This window comes from Osmerus eperlanus, chromosome 6, assembly GCF_963692335.1.
Source record: "Osmerus eperlanus chromosome 6, fOsmEpe2.1, whole genome shotgun sequence".
NCBI classification, from domain to species: Eukaryota; Metazoa; Chordata; class Actinopteri; order Osmeriformes; family Osmeridae; genus Osmerus; species Osmerus eperlanus.
In genome coordinates this window covers 6601774-6625628 of record NC_085023.1, presented here as the reverse complement: position 1 = coordinate 6625628, position 23855 = coordinate 6601774, and the positions used below count along the sequence as shown (strand labels likewise).

Genomic DNA, 23855 nt, shown 5'->3' with positions numbered 1-23855 from the left:
CCCTTGAATTAAAGCAAAATATCTGCACTTTTTTTGTATCTTGTTCTTTCATTTCAAATTGTTTGTGGTTGCGTATAGAGCCAAAATAATGAAAATTGTGTCACCTTCCAAATATTTATAGACCTAACTGTATAACCCATAATTGACGCAGAGTAGAACAGAATCATCCGAATAGATTTAACTGGTCTGACAGTATGGGTTATTGTTCATCATGAAGAGGTTATGTGGATGTCACCCCCTAACGTTTCTTGAGAGAGTAAAACCTCACATATTGTGATACTATTTAACTGCCCTTCATTCCTGTATTTATTGTCACGTCCTCTGAGATGCTCAACTTGAGTGTATCACACAACTTGACCTTATAGATCTATAATAAATGTTTGATTTTGTCTTGAACAAGAGACTTCAATTATCATTCCTGTTGTTAAGATCATACTAATGATACCAGAGACAAAAGGCTTACACCAAATCTGATGGTTTGGGTCGGTTTGGGTCAGTTTGTAACATGCTCCCTGTGAGGGCAGGCCCAATCCCTCTTACCCCTTTTCCACAAATACAGAACGAGTTCCATTCCGGTTTGCACACCTAATTTTGTACTGTTCTGAACATGGTCATCAAGTTTGTTGACGATACGATGGTGATAGGCCTGATCTCCAGTGACAACGAGACAGCTTACAGAGGGGAGGTCAACACCCTGACACACTGGTGCCAGGAGAACAACATTTCCCTAAACGTCAGCAAAACCAAGGAGCTGATCATGGACTTCAGGAAGCAGAGAGGGGAGCACTGCCCCATCACCATCGACGGAGCAGCAGTGGAGAGGGTCACCAGCTTCAAGTCCCTCGGTGTTCACATCGCAGAGGACCTGACATGGGCCACAGACACCAAACAAAAAAAAAGGCCCAACAGCGCCTCTTCCACCCGCAGGTGACTGAGGAAGTTTAGCAAGAGTCCCCGCATCATAAAGTCCTTCTACAGCTGCACCATAGAAAGCGTCCTGTCTGGTTGCATCACTGCCTGGTATGGAAACTGCACTGAGCTGAACCGCAAAGCACTTCGGAGGGTGGTACGGTCAGTGCAGCGCATCACAGGAGGTGAACATCCCTCCCTACAAGACATCTACACCAGGCAGTGCCTGTCAAAGGCCAGGAAGATCATCGGCGACCCCAACCACGAACTGTTCAGTGCTACCATCTGGCAAGTGGTACCGCAGCATTAGTTCCCGAACTAATCGACTGCGAGACAGCTTCCATCTCCAGGCCATCAGGCTCCTGAACAGATAACTAACCCCCCCCCCACCTCTCTTCTGAAACAGATTCCTGCACATCATGACTTTATTTATTATTATTGAATCTTTTACCTTTTATTGTTATTATTGTCCGTACTATCTATTTGACCATTTAAAAACGGCACTATTGCAGGTAGCTCAGTGGCAAAAAGCTTTACATTGTACCTGTATATTTGTATATCGTGTACATATACATCATATACAATAAACTTGAATTGAACTAAATAAAACACACTTCATAAACTAATCAGAATGGACAAAATGGAAATATTGTGGTGTGTTCAATGTTGAATGTGTGGCCTGGTTTTGACAGAAGCTGCTGATTAGGATAAACTCAAAGATTCAAGAACGAAAAGTTATCATTCTGTCCCACTGCTGCAGCACAAGGTAGGTTAGGGTCCTATGTGAGAGATCTACCTGTAGAAATCCACCTGGTGCCACGCCCGGTAAAACCCATCCAAGGACTCCTCCCCCTGACGAATGTAGGCTGTTTTACTGATGTACACACCTGTGAGAATTACAATAGAACAGCCACAAACTAGAACATTTGAGAGTACTAACTGAAAATTGTGTCTAAATTAGTTTTAAATGAAATGAGATTCATTACTACACATTCAAAAGTATGTTTACCATCAAAGCACACCCGTGGCTTCTCCAAGAACATCTCCCTCCAGGAGCTGAACGGGGCCATCTTGGTGCAACTGTTTCCCCAGACCCTTAGACATGCCAGGCGCCAGATCTCTGGGTCTCTGGGGTGGAATAGTAAAGTGGGGAATAAAGTGTATGGGGGCGTTGAGGCAAGAAGATCTATTTAATCATTAAAAAAAATATATGTTATTTTAAGGGATTGACATTTTGATATCAGATATGGATTAACAGAGAATGTTGGTTTTTAAGTGTCTGCATTCTGAGACCATTTTACCAAAGAGAACCTGACATATATTTGAGCTGAGTGTGGAATTCCGAGTGTTTCTGCAAGGAATTTGATGCATTGCTCTGTACCAGCCCCGGTCTGACCTGGCACAGATGTAGAAACCACGACATACAAGGGAGAGCTGCTCCAGGGCTCGTATGTCCAGGTCACTGGAAACCACCCAGCGGAAGACATACATCAACACCTCTGGAGGCAGTGCTGTGGACAGATACAAATACACATGGGGAAATTTTGTGAACAAGGCAATATTAACATTCAACAAAATGATTAAAATATGTTTAGGCAGTGCAATGAAATACATAGCTCGTGTTAGTAGCTTCCCAGTAAAAACACCGAAAGTGGAGACTGGCTTAAGCTTCAGTATTGCTTCATGATCTCTACCGGAAATGTGCATCTGTGTCATCTCCACTTCAGGAACACATATCTTTGGACAGTCATCTACAAGGGTGAGTTGCTGCTGGAAATAGGCCATCAGATCCTCAATTTCACCATTGTTTTCATTTTCCTTCAAGCTGGAACACAATAATAGACCGTATTTGCAGGCTTACAAGGTTTTAATTTAAAGGACATTTTAATGCTAACCACAATTGATGTCTTATAGGGATAGTTTCTCACATACTGACTTTACCATACTTCCCAAAATGAATAATGCTAATGCTATATAGACAATATAAATACAAAATAAAATGTTACTCATACCACTTAAGTTTCAGTACCCTACCCTGCTTTGTACATATACACTTGGCTAATCTAGACACCGCCCGAGTGCATATCGTTAACCCTCATTACGAAATCATGGGCATTAATAGGAGCTGGGTTTGTGTACTTTGCGGCCAATGGATTTGTTTTGAAATGAGAAAACCAAAATACTACCATTTACAAAAACGGGGTAAACCACCTGTTCCATTTAGAAAATAAACAGAAAACAGAAAAACGACTAACGTCTGATTTTCTTTGATGTGCTTATGAATGGAAATCGGGAATTCAATTACAGATGTGGAAATCTCGAAATTTTGCGTAGATTTCCCCCCACTGTTTCTATAACTGCCTTCACTTTCTGGGAAGGCTTCCCAATAGATGTTGGAACATAGATGTGGGATTTGCTCCCTTCAGCCACAGGAGTATTAGCAAGTTGGACACAGATGTTGAGTGATTAGACCTGGCTTGCAGATGGCATTAGAATTGATCCTAAAAGTGTTTGATGGCATTCAGGTCAGGGATCTCTGCAGGCTAGTTTTTCCCCACACCAAACTTGCCAAAACATTTCTTTATGGACCTCACTTTGTTCATGGGGGCAAATTTAATGCTAACTACAAGTCAGGTCTAATCATCAGTGCCCAAACCTCCCTAATGCTCTTACATATGAATTCCCACATACACCCTCCAAAATCTTGTGGACAGCCTTTCCTGAAGACGGGCAGCTGTTAAAGCCGAAAAATGTGGACCAACTCCATATCAATGCCCAAGGTTTTTGAATGGGATGTCCAAAAAGCTCTCACACACACACACACACACCAGAAGTATGTACAGTAACACAAGTCACTGGAGCAAAAAACCTCAGGAAAAAATCTCAGGAACAAATAGCAAGCTTCCAATTTTTAACAGATAAGATTACTTACTAATTTCCACCAGCACGGCCCGAGTCATAGTTTATTTTAAACTCAATGTCCGGGACAATCTGCATCGCCCTGCGATAGTACTTGATCGCTAAAAACAAAGGCAAAATACCACACACTGCATTATGGTCCTCGGGCCTTGTTCGAAGAAGTGTAAACCAGGGTTCGAATTACAGGGGGGTTTGACCCCCCTAATTAAGACTTGGACCCCCCCAAAAGAGGTCAAAACAACAGGTCGGGGGGGTTGATACATTTATATATCGTTCTTACCTGTAATCGTAAATATTACTTTACGTCCTGGAGAAGAAGTTGACCCCCCTGATTGTCATTGTATAATTCGCACTCTGGTGTAAACTTGAATACCATATAATTCCTGTTCCCTAAAGTGACTAGGGGATGATGTTTCAGTCATACCTTCATAGAGAGCTCCATTCTGTTCCTCTTCAACAGCCCTTAAGAACAGCTCTTTGGCCTGAAACAAACAGAAAAATTGAATCAGAGATGTTGAATTGCGCAACAATACACACTTCAGAAAGTCTTACACTTGCAAGTTAAAGGCAGGGCAACGTTTTGCAAACTTGGCTTGAGTTTGAAAGGATTCTAAACATAATATAGCTGCAAGCCACAATAAGGGGGCCAAGCAGGAGAAATTACTCAAACCACATATTAGACATCCAGGGTTCTGAGTACACATACTAAGTTTGGTGTAAATGCATCATAGATATGCTGAGATACGACCAAACTTCCTCAATTCCTTCGATTTTGAAACTCAAATCCATCTGATAGTGTGGGGGCAGAGGGGCAAACCGTCCTTTTTGTATCAAACTAAGCAGTAAAATGGAGATAAAGCACTAATCTGATGCATTAAAATGTATTGTGCAAGAGTGTAGGAAACAGTTAATTTAGTTCAACTTCCTGATTTTTGCGTGGCGGCTTTGGCTCAGGGGGTAGGAATGTTTAAGCACTCGCAAGGTTTGATTCCTGACTACTTCTGGCCATATGTCAACGTGTCCTTGAGCAATACACTGAACCCCAAGTTGTTTGTGATGGGCAGGCTAGCACCTTGCACAGCAGCTCCTCCCCCGTCAGTGTGTGAATGGGGCAAATAAATGTAAGCACTCGAAGAGCCGCTAAGGTATAAAAGTGCTACATAAATGCAGTCCATTTACCATTCTGCATTTTCGTTGTTCAGCTGCAGCAAAATAACAGTAATCGTACTTCTGTGTTGTCTTAGAAAGTCGCATCCACCGCCAAATCAAATTGTTGCCCCGGAGTGGAGCAGGGGCACCATTTGGTTTGGATTTACGTCATCACGCAATCTAGCAACTTTTAGTGAATTTTCACAGAGCCAATAGAAGATTCTGGCAAGATTCTTTTTTTTGTAAGAAACAAATTATTTTAACTGGTAACTAGTGTTGCTTTCGTCAACGAAAATGATGACTAAATATCGTCGTCAACGAACATTTAACATTTTGAAATGTGGTTTACAGAATAAAAACGAGACAAAATGTTTTAACGTTATTTTGTTTGTTTAGTCGCGTTATTATTATTAGCCAACTCATGAGGCTGTGGTGAATGTGTCTCATTTTAACGTTAGCTTTAGACGTTAGCTTTAAATGTTAGCCACTGGAGCTGAAAACGATTGAGACAAACGTGTGTGACTAGCATGTGTTTGTTTGTTTGTGAGAGTGTAAAGTGTGTTAACATGCGTGACTAGTGTTTGTACTCTGTGTGTGTGTATTTGTTTGTATGAGAGAGTGTAAAGTGGGTTCTTAGTTTCTACCTGACTGACTGCATGTGTTAAGCATATTGTTGGCCAAATACTGTAGCTAGTTTTGTCATTCACATAGCAATCACACTGAACTGAATTTGGCATCAACAACATGACATTGAAAACCTTATTCTAGACCAATACATTTAAATAAATGGTTCTGGCATTAACACGCCTCCCGAGACTACTGCTTAGACTACTTCTGGTTTGATTAAAAACAGACTAAAATACAATTTTCATTGAAACTAGACTAAATGTCATCAGTTTTCGTTGACTAAAACTAGACAAAAATAGTCATGGATAAGTCTGACTAAAATAAGACTAAAATGCTGAGACCAACATTGGTGAACCTATGTGGCTCCTAGTTGGGTCACTAATGGGAAATGAGGGCATGGGCTCAGAAATGGGGCCCATTTTGGTTTACTAAATGGGCTAGACAAACATAATCAATCCTATACAGTGTGATTCCATGGGTCGAAGATAGTTTAAATGTTTTATTTTATTTTTTGGGGGGGGATTCTTCCGCTGGAAGGAAAACTATTGTTTTAGTTGGCTTTATTATTATTATTGGGTGTGCTCAAGCCTTCGGCGAGAGCACAACCTTTGTTCTCTCACATATATATTATTATTGGGTGTGCTCAAGCCTTCGGCGAGAGCACAACCTTTGTTCTCTCACATATATATTTATTATTATTATTTATTTTTGCCCCCCTAAATCTTTGTCAATATTTGGCCTACATAGACAACCTAGGTGTCAAAAGTTTCGTCTTGGTAGCGATTGAGTTGCTTGTATTTTTATTTACGTTCCGTTGCATGGTTTAGGCTGAAGTTTTTGTGGCGAAAAGTGAAGCTAACGGTGGCTAATTTGCTAACCACAGTCACTGACGTTACTAACGTCACTACGTCACTAACGTCACGAAAACACGCGTGACTACCTGTAGCAGAACATTCGTTTCGCATCTGTTAACTTGGGGGATAGCTAGGCTAACTATAGCTTTACTGCAAGGCAGCTGCAGAAATGCAAGCAAAGAGGCCAGGGTGATAACTATTTACTCATTTTACTTTGTGATGGGAAACACAATTGTGAAATGTAATGTACAATATTAGCTGATATTATTAAGGAAGTAGGCCCACATCTACTTTCGGAAACGGTAGTCTACTATTTCACTGAAGCATTAGCATGACATTAGCCTCTGTTGCCCGGGCAACACATACTACAGTGGTCTATGATGCATCTGTTTTCAATCGTTAAAATAAACATTCCTCACAAATACATTTTCGTTGTAGGATTTATTATGACATTACATTACAAGTAAACGATTTGTTGGTGAAATTATCATTACCTGTGGTATCAAACCAGTGTTGCTCACTGCAACGCTGTAGCTTACGCGAGACACTACAAAAACATCTACAGTACACAGCTGTTTAGGAAGTCAAACGGCGACAGAACATGTTCGGCACTCCCCTTACTTAAATCTAAAATCTTTCAATAGGTGAAACTATCTGAATACTAACCTGAACTTCATTGCCACAGCCTAAACTTTGTCAATCTGTTCATGAAAATAATTAATTTCAGCCTAAACCGTACAACGGAACGTTCAATCGAATTCAACCAGCGCAATCGCTACCAAGACGAACACAGCAGTAGTCTAGTGTACTGTAGTAGAATTTACCGGGGCAGCTTCTCCACACAGGGCTATATCGCATTTTGCGTTGTTACTGACAATGATCGCTACCAGTGAGCTTTTTATGAATGAGCGATTTTCCACTAAATAAATGTCAAGCTTATTCACGTTTTTGGGGGCATATTTTCAGTTAGAAGATGGTACTGTTTGAATCGCGATTCCATCTTCTACTGCCGGTAACGTTGTAGAATAATCTTCAAAGGGGGTTCTTTATTATGAATGAATGCGGTAGGCTAAATGCCTGAAAATATCACGAGAAGGGAAAACTTAAAAGGACGTTTTAAGTCATAGAGATTAGGTCAATTTTTAGACCGGTCTGCCAAATTTATTCGTTTTGATTCAGCTATGAGGCTGCCTCTTGCAGGGGAAATGACAAGACATCATATTTCATTCTACACTTTACTCGTGTTTTGAGTTGTAACTGAGCAGCAAAATCTATGTAATCTCTATAAATAATAAGTAGGCCCTATGCATTTTTATATAAAATATACAGAAATATCAGTTGTAAAAATGTCATTCAAAAACAGACCCCTGTGCAACCGACGCAAGCAAGGACACCCTACAATTTCCCCAGAAATTGTACCCTCTCTAGTTGGGTGTGCTCAAGCCTTCGGCGAGAGCACAACCTTTGTTCTCTCACATATATATTATTATTATTATTATTATTATTTTTATTTCTTTTTGCCCCCCTAAAACTCAGTCAATATTTGGCCTACATAGACAACGTAGGTGTCAAAAGTTTCGTCTTGGTAGCGATTGAGTTGCTTCTATTGGAATTTACGTTCCGTTGCATGGTTTAGGCTGAAGTTAAGTTTTTGTGGCGAAAAGTGAAGCTAACGGTGGCTAATTTGCTAGCCACAGTCACTGACGTTACTAACGTCACTACGTCACTAACGTCACGAAAACACGCGTGACTACCTTTGGCAGAACATTCATTTCGCATATGTTAACTTGGGGGATAGCTAGGCTAACTATAGCTTTACTGCAAGGCAGCTGCAGAAACGCCACAAGCAAAGAGGCCAGGGTGATAACTATTTACTCATTTTACTTTGTGATATGACACACAATTGTGATGTGTAATGTACAGTATAAGCTGATATTATTAAGGAAGTACATCTACTTTCGGAAACAGTAGTCTACTATTTCACTGAAGTATTAGCATCATGACATTAGCCTGTGTTGCCCGGGCAACACATACTACAGTGGTCTATGATGTAGCGTTATCTGTTTTCAATCGTTAAAATAAACATTCCTCACATATACATTTTTGTTGTAGGATTTATTCTGACATTAGTAAAAGATTTGTTGGTGAAATTACCATTACCTGTGGTTTCAAACCAGTGTAGCTCACTGCAACGCTGTAGCTTACGCGAGACACGACAAAAACATCTAACTTACACAGCTGTTTAGGAAGTCAAACGGCGACAGAACATGTTCGGCACTCCCCTTACTTAAATCAAAAGTCTATCTAACTACTAACCTGAACTTCATTGCCACAGCCTAAACTTTGTCAATCTGTTCATGAAAATATTTAATTTCAGCCTAAACCGTACAACGGAACGTTCAATCAAATTCAACCAACGCAATCGCTACCAAGACGAACACAGCAGTAGTCTAGTACTGTACCGTAGTAGTACAATTTACCGGGGCAGCTTCTCCACACAGGGCTATATCGCATTTTGCGTTGTTACTGACAATGATCGCTACCAGTGAGCTTTTTATGAATGAGCGATTTTCCACTAAATAAATGTCAAACTTATTTACGTTTTTGGGGGCATATTTTCAGTTAGCAGATGGTACTGTTTGAATCGCGATTCCATCTTCTACTGCCGGTAACGTCGTTGAATAGTCTTCAAAGGGGGTTCTTTATTAATGAATGCAATATGAGTAGGTTAAATGCCTGAAAATATCACGAGAAGGGAAAAACTTAAAATGACGTTTAAGTCATAGAGATTAGGTCAATTTTTACTGCCAAATTTATTCGTTTTGATTCAGCTATGAGGCTGCCTCTTGCAGGGGAAATGAGAAGACATCTATTTCATTCTACGCTTCACTCGTATTTTGAGTTGTAAATGAGCAGCAAAAAAAAGATGCTTTTAAATCTATGTAATCTTTATAAATAATAAGTATGCATTTTTATATAAAATACACAGGAATATCAGTTGTAAAAATTTAATTAAAAAACTGACCCCTGTGCAACCGACGCAAGCAAGCACACCCTACAATTTCCCCAGAAATTGTACTCTCTCTAGTTATTATTATTATTATTAATCTTCTCCTTGCACCACAATAACTCAACAAGTTATTGGTAACACATTTTCTAATTTGGCACATTGATACTACATCCGAGTGGGTACCCCCACACCAAATATGGGACACTTTCGACTGTAGGGGGCGCCACAGGCCACGCCCTAAAGTCCGATTTTCAAAGTGATGGCATTTCCACCCCATTGCTCCAATTCTTCTGAAACTTGGTGTACATGCCTCATTTCTCATGGGGAACAAAAAAGCCTCAAGGACCCATAAGGTCCGCCATGATGGATTTTCCTGTACAGTGATAATTTGGGAAAACCTTCAAAATTTCTCTGCTCTTGAACCAAAGTTCTAATTGACTTAATTTTGTACAGATATGTATCATTGACATATTTAAAAATGTTACTTAAAGCAATTGAATCAAATACAAAATGGCTGAAAAGGGTGTTCTTATGTAAATGTCCACATTGCCTCAATATGTTTGTGTCACTAAATCAAATGTCATTTTGAATGATGGTTTTTCAAACCTAATAGGCTTTAAGGTGACACCCCCCTGAAATACCATACAAAGTTTCACCTTGATATGTGAAAATATGACTGAATTACAGCTGTTTGAGCTTGGACCAAATCTGACAATGCTTGCCATAGGAGAAACGTCTTATTTTATTATCCAGTTACTGAACATGGCAAAGTCCAGATCTGGGAATGGCTCAACTGGCTGAGATGTTGTGCTAGTAAGTGAACGGTAGTACGTTCAAAACAAGTCTAAGGCATGTTTTTTTTATTATTTTTTATTATGACAGAACGGTTTCTAGTCTTTCGGTCAATCCCCCGGTTGTAAAACATAGCAATGAGTGTTTATTTGAGCCCATCACAACACTCCGATCATCTGTTTAGCGGGACTGTGTAAACCACTGCAAAACAAGACAGGTTAACCACAGTAGCTCGCTACTTGTAGTCTACGCATGGTAGTGTCAGATTCACAACCGAGTTAGCTCTAATGAAGTATATGATCGTTTAGGTGGATCAATTGCCTGATCAATTTCAGTAACCTAAGCCAGGACACATCGCCACCGATGCTAGGCATGATTTGAAATTCCCTTATCTTATGGCACCCCAAACAACTTTTTAAAGCACTACGAGTAAGCTTGTCTTTACAGCAGCATCACGTTTTGATAGGAAATGTACATATCTTGAATGTGGACAACTTCTTTCCCAATCTCAACGAACAGCCGAACACAGCAACAGGATTGACATTGTTTAACAAAATTACTTCAAAATTGGCTCACTTCTTATACTTCTAAATTGCAGAATTTCATCAAAACAACCATTGGCACGACTGAAATCTTTAAACTTAACATACGAAAATTCTAGAATGTTCATCAAAAAAGGTCTATAGGCATTCTATACAGATTCCAAGTTTTACACATTGCTGGTTACATTTAGCCGACAATCTTTTTATAGGCTATCAAAGTAGCCTATTGGCTGTCACGGTCTGTAGCTGTCTAGCTGGCTATTGTGAATTTGGTCTCTATGTTGCAATTGAGTAATGACGTTGTGTTTGAAGGAGATAAATTAAGAAGATAATTATTTACGTAAAGGAGCTTTTTTTCTTATCTTTTAACATTTATATCAACGGCCTAGTTTGTGTTTTTTGTGCAATACCGCAAACTACATGTTCCAACAGTAGTTGGCGCATCACCTTTTTCAACATCCGGCAACGTCAAATGAAGAAGTAGTTCAAGAACACCACAGAAAAGAAAACGAGAAACGAGGTACGTTAATCAGTCTCAATTTTTGTTTGGAAAACGAAAGTATTCTTGCTTCTTCATAATTATGAAAACGAACTAGTCTATATATTTGTACTGGTTATTGTTACAAGTTTAAGACTTAGTGACTAGGTCCTAGTCTAACTAGTGCTACTATTACGACTTAGCTAGTATACAGTAGGACATTCAACTAGTTTGAGTTTCCCAGTTTCTGAGATCGTTTGAAATTAATCCAGAGCGTACTATAACTGTCAGTTTGTTCTATCTAGCTTTACATATATTTTAGTGTTGGTGTAATCTTGTTTTAGGGTTAATTCCCTCGACTTAATTAAACGCCTCAAGCAAAAGTTAATTGCAGTTCAGTCTAACAGCTATGCTGCCTTATATTTATTTAGAGAAAATTCATTAATTCGGCCTAGACCTAATTACATTTCAAGGTAAAATCTGTTTTAGTGTTTTTAACTTCTCATTGATTTTGTTAAATCTGGACGGTTCTTGTCGCAGACTTGATAATAATGGAAAAGGTCACACTGGCTTATTGTAATTTGACAGTAGGAGGAGTCGCTAAAACTGTTGATAGTGGTGCTAGAGCTACGTGACAGCCCTTAGCTGCGTGAGTTCTAAATATTTCCAATGGTCCTAACAGCGTAAGTATTTTTTTCCAAAACAGTGGCTAGGTACCTCAGTTGGCTGCCGCCTGCCGGGCTAATTTACCTAGAATTCAACTAGTAGCAATACCACTACCATGCTTGTGTTTGCTAGCCTTCTAATTCGTACATTTTTAAGCCATACTAAAGCATTTGTCGCATAGTTTTGTCTATCGGAAAATATTCATTTGTAATGTTCGAATCACATATTTGGCCATGTTTCACTCAGGGACCCACATTCGAACGTACACATATTTTGACGCCCCCCGGTCTGTAATGTAGTGGTAGTTAGCAGTTGTATTGTGTTCTTTGTGACACTATACAATTCCCTTGTTGTACGTAAATAAATATCATGTTTTAGTTTCCTGGTATTGTGATGTTGCAATCCCAGCATTCATACCCCTGGCATATTGTCTTTGTGTCCAAACGTTAGTCTGGTACTGTAAGTTCTTTTTTCCTACGTTAAATCAAATATAAGAGTTGTAACAAATATACTGCATGTTTAAAATGAAACATTTTGCATTGTTTTGTTCTAGTTTTCACAACTGAAAGGATCATATCGTTTTGGTTATTCATAACCACAATCCATTTTACCAGTGTCACAATTTATGGCAATCATATAGACTTGGAAAATATGGACTATTACATGTAGTTATATTGTTCTTCAATAGCTTTTCCTGTTTTTCAGATGCCACTTAAGATGTAAAAGAGGGCGTAACCTCAAGGCTGCTGATCCTGCATGCAGTTCCTTGTCTTATTTCTCTCTATCCACTGTTCCCCACTCTACTCCTTGTCATATCCCATCTCCCTCTTCATCCCCCACCCCAACCTTCACCATCTCTGACTTTCCTCCTCTTCCGACCCATGGGTCATCTGTTTTCAGGCCCTGTGAGTCTCTGTCACAGCCTCTGCCTGTTTCGAGTTGTGAGACCATGATCTCACATTCTCATTCAAAGCCCAGTGAGACAATGTTCACGCTGCCTCTAAAATCTGTAAGGTGTGCGCCAATACCACACTGTTCTGATGGTGACTCTCACCATGGAATAATACCTGAAACAATAACTGAAACAATACCTGAAACAACACCAGAAACAATACCTGAATCTCCCTTGAAAGCATTGCAATTCCATGCTAAATATGATCTTAACAATGTTGTGCTTTCAAATACAGTGGCTGCAAGGCACACAAGAGGATGTGTTCAAGGATTGTTTCACCAAGGACATCAAATGTTTGGAGAAAATGCAGGTTTTCAATGTGTGACAAACAGTTTAACCCTTGTGTTATCTTCGGGTCATTCTGACCCATCAGTCATTGTGACCCACCGTCGTATTGCGACAACTTTACCGCATACAAAAACAAAGTGAAGCATTTTCTTTTAACCGTTGGGCTGTCTCAGACCCCCCACATTGCAAAGGTTAAAGCATTGACATTTCTCAATTGCTTTTTGAAATAGCAAACTCAAAACTAACTCATAAAACAAATGTGGTATTAAAAAGAAAACCTGGTGACATTTGGATTAACCAATACAACAAAGACCTGTTACGAGCTTGGAATGCCAACATGGATATTCAGTACATTGTGGATGCATATTCTTGTGTATATTATCTCTTATATTTCCAAAGCAGAAAGAGAAATGGGACTGTTACTAGACAAAGCACAAAAAGAAGGACATAAAGGCAATCTGGATGCCAAAGCTGCATTCAAATCACTTGGCAGTGTTTACCTTCATAATAGAGAAGTCTCTGCACAAGAAGCAGTATATAGACTGACTGGAATGCATTTAAAGGAATATTGTAACTTTCATACCGACAGGAGAACACCCTATGCGCATGAGTTTACCTCTCAGTATATTGAGAGAAAGACAAAACAATGACAACAGTCAACAAAATACTATGTGGATGACAAGTATAGTAGACCGGTATAAACATAGACCACAATCACCACCGTTTCAAAACATGTGCCTTGCCACGTTTTGCTCAGAATATTGTGTCTTGAGTCAAAGTGAAGTTCCAAGTAATCCAAATGAATCTGTTGTTCAACTTCAGGACAGCTATGGCCACATTAAGAAAAGTTCACGCACGGAACCAGCTGTTATTAGATATGCAAGACTGTCACCCACAAAAGATCCAGAAAAATACCATCATAGCCAGTTACAATTGTTTTTGCCCCACTACGAAGACTGAGTTGAAACCACATTTGTTTGTGTCATATGAAGATTTTTACAATGTTGGGATTGTACATGAATTTTATGATAATCAAGACACTGTACAAGCAATTGTAGACAACAACAGGTCCTTGTATGAACAAAATTCAGAAAAACTAGACTATGCACAATCTGTCATGGATCAACAGGGTGAATTGGACGATGCTTGGGCACAGATTTGTCCCCAGTCTGAAATGGAACGCCTGCAATGTTTACAATCTCAGGAGATCATTGACCATGAAAATGATTTACATCATATTTCAGAAAATATTCCCGATTTGACAGAAACTTTGCGTACAACTGGTAACATAGAACTCAGAAAAACGTTCATGACTAAAGACACTGCTTGGAATATAAATGAGATCCTTAAATGATGAGCAAGCACGCATTTTTTACAAACTACGTCAATGGAGTTTAGAAACCGTTTGGGGACAAAATCCACAACAAATAAAACTTTTTATCACTGGTGGAGCAGGCACCGGAAAAAGCCATTTGATTAAAGCCATACATTATGAGTTGTTTAGAATTTTAGCACAAACATGTACAAACCCAGATGACACTACTGTCCTGTTAACGGCTCCAACTGGAGTTGCTGCATATAACATTGGTGCTGCTACCATACACAATACTTTTTGTATTGGTACAGATGTGCGATTACCTTACCAGCTGTTAGGTGAGGAAAAGATCAACTCTTTACAAGCTAAACTTTCCAATTTCCAATTGCTGATCATCGATGAAATATCAATGGTAGACACCAGACTGTTTGCATACATTCACGGAAGACTAAGACAAATAAAACAATGCGGAGATCATTCTTTGTTTCGAAAAGTGAGCATTGTTGCTGTGGGAGATTTCTATCAGTTACCACCTGTGAAAGGGAAACCACTTTACAGTGATATGCCAGGACTGAATATATGGAACGATCACTTTGAAATTACACAGTTGACACAAGTTGTGAGACAAAAAGATTCTACTTTTGCTGAGTTGCTAAATCGCATACGTGTCCATAAAAAATCAACCCATGTTGCCTGCAGACATTAAAACATTGAAAAAGTGCGAAACAGGAGAAGAAATAAATGTGTTGCACATTTATGCTACTAACAAACAGGTTTACGATTACTCCAACATGCTAAATTCAATTTCCCAAAATGCTGTAACCATTGAAGCACAAGACTTTGAGCATAATCCCAAAACAGGATGTATGGAAAGGAAGAATGGCCACCACACCAAAGTTTTTAATACTTGTCTTCAGCCAAGTGTCTGTTTGGGCATACAAGCTTGAATCATGCTTACTAAAAACATTGATGTTTCAGATGGACTTGTTAATGGTGCCTTTGGGACAGTTGTCCAAATAATGTATGATACTGACAAAGCTTTTCCCTCTCTAATATTGAATTTGATGACAGCAAAATTGGACAGCAACAAAGAAGTAAAATGCACAAACCAAGTAATACTACACAGAACATCACAATCATTAAACCTGAAGAAGAGAAAGTCTCTAACAATGGTGGCATACGTCGTCAGTACCCATTAAAATTAGCATGGGCTTGTACCGTTCACAAAGTCCAAGGTCTAACAGTCAACAACGCAGTAGTAAACTTGAAAAAAATATTTGCACCAGGACAAGCGTATGTAGCTTTAAGTCGTGTTTCTTCTCTGTCAGGCCTAGTAATTGAAGACTTCAAAGAATCCGTTATTTATTGCAACAACACCATCAAAGATGTTATTTCAACAATGCCTACCTTCATCTCAGACAACCCACCTTCAACTGAACAATTATTCAAGTCTCAATGCACATTTTACCGATATGCAAGCAAACAAAAGTATACTGAAATCACAGTGCATCTGTTTAGCTGAAACATGGCTGCAACTAAATATTCCAACCAACCACTTACTTTTACCTAACTTTACCTTCTACAACAACACTCGTTACAATTTTTACAATCCTATGAACGTTATCACCAATACTTTAAAACATCAGGCAAACGGTGGGGTTGGAATATATTGTCAGACTGATCAAAACATTGAAGTCAACACTCCATGTAATACAAATCTAGAATCATTAGTCTTCCACATTCCACAGTTTCAATTATTTGCTGCAGTTGTATAAAGGCCACAAACATATCAAGTTGATCTATTCAAAGAACATTTATTACATCTTATTGATGAAATGAATACTTTTCCAGGAGGTAAGATTATCATGGGGGACTTCAACGATAATCTTCTTACTTCTCAAACTATTCAAACACTATTTGAAAAACACAATTACATTCAATTAGTCAACTTTCCAACCACTGATGCCAACACTATAATAGATCATGTATACGCAAAAGATGTAAAATTCCACATATCACTCGAATTGTTGTCAACCTATTACAGTCACCATAACGCTATTCTTATTCACATAAAGTAGCCAAAGCATTATCTGCAAAACAGTAGATGTTTAACCAGAAACACAACACAACCTAGACACATTACTATTATTATTCATTACATACTTTACAATTTGTAATGTTGTAAACCTGCTGACAGGACATCTAAACAGTGGACCAGTGAGGCTATGGAGGATTTGCGGGCATGCTTGGACTGTACTGACTGGGATATATTCACGACTGCTACCAACATTCTGGATGAACTCACAGAGGCTGTGACGTCGTTCTGGGTCGGCTGTGGCTCAGAGAGAGGGTCATCTGTTAATCGCAAGGTTGGCGGTTCGATCACGACTCCTCCCAGGCCATGTGCTGAAGTATCCTTGAGCAAGACTCTGAACCCCAAGTTGCTTCCGATGGGCAGAGCGGCGCCTTGCATGGCTTGTATTCCAACCAGGGTTAACTTCAACAACAACAAGCCCTGGTTCTCAGCAAAGCTCAGAGAAGGAGGAAGCATTTAGGAGTGGGGCCATGCCATGTACCAGCCTGTCTCAAGTTTTCCACCATCATCCCTGTGCCCAAAAAGCCAAGGCCAACAGGACTTAATGACTACAGACCCGTTGCCCTGACCTCTGTTGTAATGAAGTCTTTTGAGCGCCTGGTGCTGGCACACCTCAAATCCATCACATAGACCCTCCTGGACCCTCTGCAGTTTGCCTACAGAGCCAACAGGTCTGTGGATGACGCAGTTAACATGGCCCTCCACTTCACCCTACAGCACCTGGACTCCCCAACATCCTACGCCAGGATCCTGTTTGTGGATTTCAGATCTGCATTCAACACCATCATCCCCACCCTGCTTCAGGACAAACTCTCCCAGCTGAACGTGCCTGATTCCACCTGCAGGTGGATCACTGACTTCCTGTCTGACAGGAAGCAGTGTGTTAAGCTGGGAACACAAGTCTCTGACTCCCAGTCCATCAGCACCGGATCTCCTCAGGGCTGCCTCCTTTCTCCTCTGCTCTTCTCCCTGTACACCAACAGCTGCACCTCCAGTCATCCGTCCGTCAAACTCCTGAAGTTTGCGGACGACACCACCCTCATTGGGCACATCTCTGGTGGGGATGAGTCTGACTATAGGTGGGAAACTGACAACCTGGTGACCTGGTCCCAGCAGAGGCTGAGAAGGCTGAGGAAATTTAGCATGCCAACCAAAATTCTCAGCAACTTTTAGAGGCACAGTCGAGAGCGTCTTTACCACATCAATCATAGTGTGGTATGGACACTGCACTACCCAGGACAGGAAGGCACTATTTTATTCTGCCTGTATATTTATATATTTTTCTCTCTTTTTACTGTAATTATGTGGAAGGTGGACATTGCACTATAAGAATTTCATTGTACGGACTAACTTTGTTAATCGTATACATAACAATAAATATCTTAAATCTGGTGTAGCCAGAACAACTTAGAGCTCACTTAAGACAGTGGAGATGGATGGGGACTTCAAGAAGAATACAGCCCCACTCACCCCCATCACCCTGTGCGACTCCTCAGTCAAACTATGGAGTCCTTCCGCTTCCTGGGCACTATCCTTCGACCAAGTTTTGGTCGAAAACTTGAAAAATAAAACCATGTATTCAAAGAAAAAATAAGTGTACCAATTTTTTTTTCAGGTTGAATAATATTTTGATGAAATTTTGGAATAATTTTGAATAAGTTATTAATTTTCACTTCCATATTTTCACATAGTTTCACATTTCATGTTTTCAGATTCAAAACTTTTTTTTTACGGCTTCAAATTTTTTTTTGAGTTTGAGTTTATTTTTTTTGAGTTTCAATTTTTTTTTTTTTTTTTTTTTTTTTTGACTTTTGGCCCCGATTTTGCGTAGGGGGCGTGGCTTCAACTCAACGGCGGTAATTATGAGTGACAGCCTAACAAAGAGGCAGAAGACTCGGCTGTTGGCATGGCGTCCGCTCCGCCAAGGCAACAGGCTGGCGCCAGCGCACAGTTAAGACATGTGAAAGATATTAGCCTTTTTGAATAGATACTTTGGGACATTATCCCCGTAGTGGCATTTGTCATTAACACATAAAGGGGAAAATAGGTGGACAGCTGGACAAAGCTGGAAATTAAGCATCGCTAGCACTAAAGTTAGCATTAACTAACGTTAGCACAAATGGAAAAATCTCTTATGCAGTGTTTTCATATCTGAATTTACAACACATGAATATTTTCATGTCAGTTCTTTTTTGGGATTCTGATAGGCTGATTTCTGGTCAGTCCTCCAGTTGTCATAGCAGTACTTAATCTAGTGTCAACACTTTTGCAAGACTGAAGGCCCTTGCACACTGAGTCCGAAATTCATTCGTCAAAATCTTTGTTTTTGAACCTACAACCCTTTGCTTACCAGTACAACATCTCAGCCTATTAAGCCATTCACAAACCTGGACTTTATTATGTTCAGTAACTGGATAATAAAATAAGACGTTTCTCCTAAGGCAAGCATTGTCAGATTTGTTCCAAGCTTAAACAGCTGTAATTCAGTCATATTTCCACATATCAAGGTGAAACTTTGCAGGGTACTTCCGGGGGCTGTCACCTTAAAGCCACATTCTCGCTAACATTTAGCCTACAATCTTTCTATATCACAGTAGCTATAGGCTATGTCACAGTCTGTAGCTATCTAGCTAATAGGCTATACATTGTGAATTTGGCCTCTATGTTGCAATTGACGATGTGTTTGAAGAAGCAGATAGTCTACGAATTAAGTAAATTATTGAAAGGAGGTTTTCTTATCTTTTAACATTTACATCAACGTTTGTGTTTTTGTGCAATACCGCAGACTTCATGTCCTTAACAGTAGGTGGCGCATCACCTTTTTCAACATCCGGCAAAGCCTGACTGAATGACAGCTGTCTGAACTTTAACCAAATTTGACAATGCTTGCCGTTGGAGAAACGGCTTATTTTCTGATACAAAAACTGAACAGTCCAAGTCTGTGAATGACTTGCTGATGTGCCAAGGGTTGTAGGTTCGAATCTAATCATTCTGACAGAACTTACAGTTTCAAGTCTTCTGGTTAATTCCAGTGTAACTATGTATTATGTACACTTTACAACATTTTGCTATTTTGAGGGAGGAATCCACCATTGCTGTTTGCAGCTATATTTTTTCCCCAAAATTCGGACTGTGTCCTAACAAAAAATGATGTTTTGCCAGTATAACTGGATCTAATTAGACCATTTCATTTTTGTGATGTCCCTGTGTGTTTATACTTTTGACTGGGGACAAGAACGCAATCTTGTCAGCCGACTATAAAATGTTGATAATGTCTGGGTCTAATGAAATAATCACTGACTAACAACACAGAAATAAATGACAGATTGACAAAGGCACGTTCATTTTACGACCGTGCCTTTGCTCCATGCAAGAAGCGCCATCTAGCGACCATTGTGTCAGTAACAACGTCCCTGTCTGTCCCATTTGACCCCTAACTGCTCTTCTAGTATTAATATATGTTGATGGAACACCTCCCAGCTTACTATATGCAATTTTGTATGTTGATTATTGATTATCTGTTAAATGATTTAAACGAGGGAATTAAATATCAGGTGGCGGGAGTCAGGTGGCTGAGCGGTGAGGGAGTCGGACTAGTAATCCGAAGGTTGCCAGTTCGATTCCCGGTCATGCCAACTGACGTTGTGTCCTTGGGCAAGGCACTTCACCCTACTTGCCTCGGGAGAATGTCCCTGTACTTACTGTAAGTCGCTCTGGATAAGAGCGTCTGCTAAATGACTAAATGTAAATGTAAATATTTAATCGATTAACTGCCTTTAAGAATTTAGCCGGTTACAAATGTATTAAAACGGCTTGCCCTAACCCTAACCTCAACAAAAAAAATGTAGATGTAACTTTTTTTACATAGCTACATTTTACTATTTAAAATCAACTTTTGAAATGTAGCTTATTTTTTATTGATTTTCATGGCCAACACATTTTTTGTCTAACATTTCTTATCTGGTTGAAATAATGTTCCAGCTAACACTTTGGCTAGTTACAGTAGCTCTAGCACTACTAGCCTCTACTGTTGTAGCTAGGAAACTCTTATTCTGTTTGTTTAAATTGTTTGTGCTTTGTGAGTCAATGTTTCTCGTAATTAATGTGCCGATATTTTTTTAATACAACTTAAACTGAGAAAAGACTCAATTTGCAACCCTAATTTAAACCTTTACTTTTACTAGTGTTGCACAGTTTACCGGTACTGGTACCATACTGCGGTACTAGCTTTTTAGAAATGTTACGATACTGGCATTAAGAAAAAACTGTACTTTTATGCGCTGAAACAGGTAGTAGTTGAACCTCAGCCATAAAAGCTGTAGGCTAATGTCTTCAAGAAAAGCAGACCTGCGTGTGATGTCACGCCTGTGCTCTGCTACATTCGGCCGGTGTTCGGAGAATTCAGTTCCCGTGTCCCCTTTCGCATGTGTGTAAAACCAGGAGGTTTTCTACTGTTGCTAAGTTGAGCTGTATGCGATTTATACCATTGCGTGTTAGCTTACAGTACTTTCCATAAGCATTACGTACAATTCTTGTTGCTTGGATTTGCAATCAAAGACAGGCTTTAAGGTATAGAATGCAGGGCTCTCAAGTGTCACGCATTGAGCGTGACAGTCACTCATTTCGGTCTTTTGTCACGCACTCCCGCCACACATCGTATTTCTCACGCGGAAAAACTTTTTATATTTAATATGCCGCAGCGCCCAACTGAAATTTCTCTGACTGCGCCTCTCTCACTATGGAACCGGCAGGAATCAAGCGCGTCTCCCCTGGAGTTCTTAGTCGAGCCTGCCACTTATCACCCAATCAAAAAAAAAGAAAAGGTCTACACAATAGCTAATCAGAAAATAGCACTATTGCTCAAGCAGCCCTAAATTTAATGTCAGCACCCCTAAAAATAACAATAATTAAAAAGTTCATGAAGAAAGGGACATCTTTAGTTTTTCATTCATTCAATATTTTGCATAATAATACATAGGCCTAAATGTATGAATTGTTATCCAGTGAAATTAGGGATTTATAGGCATGCAAACTCCTCACCTTTTTGAAACCAAAATAACCTACATTCGTGGCATTTTACCCGTGCTTCCCAACTTTACAACTGAACCAATGCTGTACAAAAAATGTCTTTATGGTTAAAAGAACATGACATTGTTTACAAGAGCACAGATTCTACATAGATCTAGCCTCTTAATTTTGCTCTCGAAGTGCACCAGATTCATGCGTTTAACTTTAAAATGTAATCAATTTTCTTCCGGGGGAGCATGCCCCCGGACCCCCCTAGAGGGTCGGGGGTTCGCCGTATCCTTCTCACCTTTTTCACCCTTGACCTGTTTGCATGCCTGTTATTAGCAAGGGGGTTTTGCACTTTTGCAAGGCACTGTATTCATGTCACATTGTCATTGGGGGCTGAGCACCCCTAAAGGTCTGATCCTAGAATTGCCCCTGAGTCTAGGCCTAGTCATATTTTTGTTATCACACGATGACTGACATATTGTCACATTATAAACATATTTTTCAAAATAGGCTTAATAATTTTAGTAGCACTAAATACATTTAATAGTTTTGCATAGTCGATGTTATAGGTCACTTTTAAAATCATGTCATACTTTATCATTATATCCTGGCCATGGATGCATTAATCATTGCTTCCTTTCAAAGATGTCAGGTGAAAAGCAATTAATTAATTCATTTTGAGGGGGGGCTGGGGGAGGGGAAATGTCACTCTTGACTGTCTTCAAAACTTGAGAGCCCTGAGAATGTTTTTTTCCCCCAGTGGTTTTATTGCTCAATCGTTCGATAATTCGTGTCGCCGTTTTCAGAGTCTGAAACACAGCTAATGCGTCTTGTGTAACCAACTGTAATTTACAGTACTAATGCCTAGCTCTTCAGGAGCATTCTCTTGTTCGGACAGTCGTTTATGTTTTAGTTTATTGTTATTACTATTATTATTGTGTGTGTGTCGTTTGTAACAACCTTGTTTTGTTGCAGGCACAAATAAAACTAGCCTATTGCACTGTATGATAAGCAGGCCAGTCAGTGTTATTTCGGCTACTCATCTCAGTTATGCACTAAGATTTACTCTTGAGAATCGCACCTAAAAAAATTGTTTAATTCATTATTTTACGGTTATCATTAGCATATGTATAACAAATTTAATTGAAAATAAAAGACTAAACCATTGTCAAATACTACATTTCAATTAAATCATTAGTATTGTTTCAGTATCGAGTACTGCAATATTATACTTGGCATCAGTATCAAAGTCAAAATTTTGGTTTCGTGACAACACTAACTTTAACATACTTTTTCCTCCCGCAAAAGTTCCTGTTTCCTTCTCAGGTCTGCAGCAGGCATCTGTCCACTGGGCATCAGTTCAGACATCCACTGGGCTCTGAACACATTAAGCTCCACCTAAACAACACACAACAGTAAGCCATGCAGTATTGTAAAACGCTGCATGGCTTACTTCAATGAAGGACGAAGGCTGTCAGTTAGCATTCTCTTAAACGTTGTTGCAAATGCAACCTCAGGCTTGTTAGCATTCCAACCCGTCACTGTGTCAATAATTTACTAACTTGGAGGCTGGTGTCGTCTGAAGTTCCATGTTCTTCAACCTCCACCACATAACTTGCATCTATCTTTCCTTCGGCCTGAAAACAGAACATTCTTGAGTTTCCACATTTTCTACAGAGGCTAGGTCAAATGTCACGCATGAAATACCTATTTGAGGGTAACAAGCTCAATGTTAGCTAGTGCTACAAGTCAAGCAATTTCACCTACTGTAACAATTAATAACTACCGTAAATCCTCAAATAAAGACCGGGATTCAATTAAAGGCCGGGCTTCAGATAGTAGCCGGGGGCGTGGTCTATACGGACAAATAAAGGCCGGGCCCAAAATACAGGCCGGGGGTAAAAAAATAAATAAATAAATAAAATTTAAAAAAAAATGTTAAAGTAATATTTCATAAATACATGTTCTCCTTATGTTTAATGTTATTGGCTAATTTCATGGACTGTTGCCAATAAAAAGACATTTTACCACGTAGGCCTACTAGGCGAATTTGTTATTGTTTAGCCTAAATGCACGTATCGTAGCCTACTGTTGTTTATCTTTAACGTTTTAGTTGGCTAGGCTACTTTTTTCAAAGAGATAATAAAGCAGTGCACTATGGCGCCAAGGCGAAAAATTCGACATACAATCAAAGAGACGGTTTTAAAGTTCGCAGAAGAACATTCGGGAGAAAAGGCAGCGAA

General features: G+C 39.5%; 1 protein-coding gene across 4 annotated transcripts in view; it reads right to left on the bottom strand.

Annotated features, from left to right (window-relative positions):
* fbxo9 (F-box protein 9) overlaps positions 1–23855 on the bottom strand; it is a 35351-nt gene that overhangs the window by 8994 nt on the left and 2502 nt on the right. For 2 of the 4 annotated variants that reach the window (XM_062463240.1, XM_062463242.1), the window contains exons 2-9: positions 23175–23249; positions 22903–23010; positions 4253–4310; positions 3842–3929; positions 2604–2734; positions 2306–2420; positions 1919–2037; positions 1706–1826 (exon numbers count right to left, since the gene is read on the bottom strand). In XM_062463240.1, the coding sequence (XP_062319224.1) occupies positions 1706–1826; positions 1919–2037; positions 2306–2420; positions 2604–2734; positions 3842–3929; positions 4253–4310; positions 22903–23010; positions 23175–23249 (815 nt within the window). The remainder of the gene's footprint in view (positions 1–1705; positions 1827–1918; positions 2038–2305; positions 2421–2603; positions 2735–3841; positions 3930–4252; positions 4311–22902; positions 23011–23174; positions 23250–23855) is intronic. The other 2 variants (XM_062463241.1, XM_062463243.1) reach the window with 1 other exon arrangement.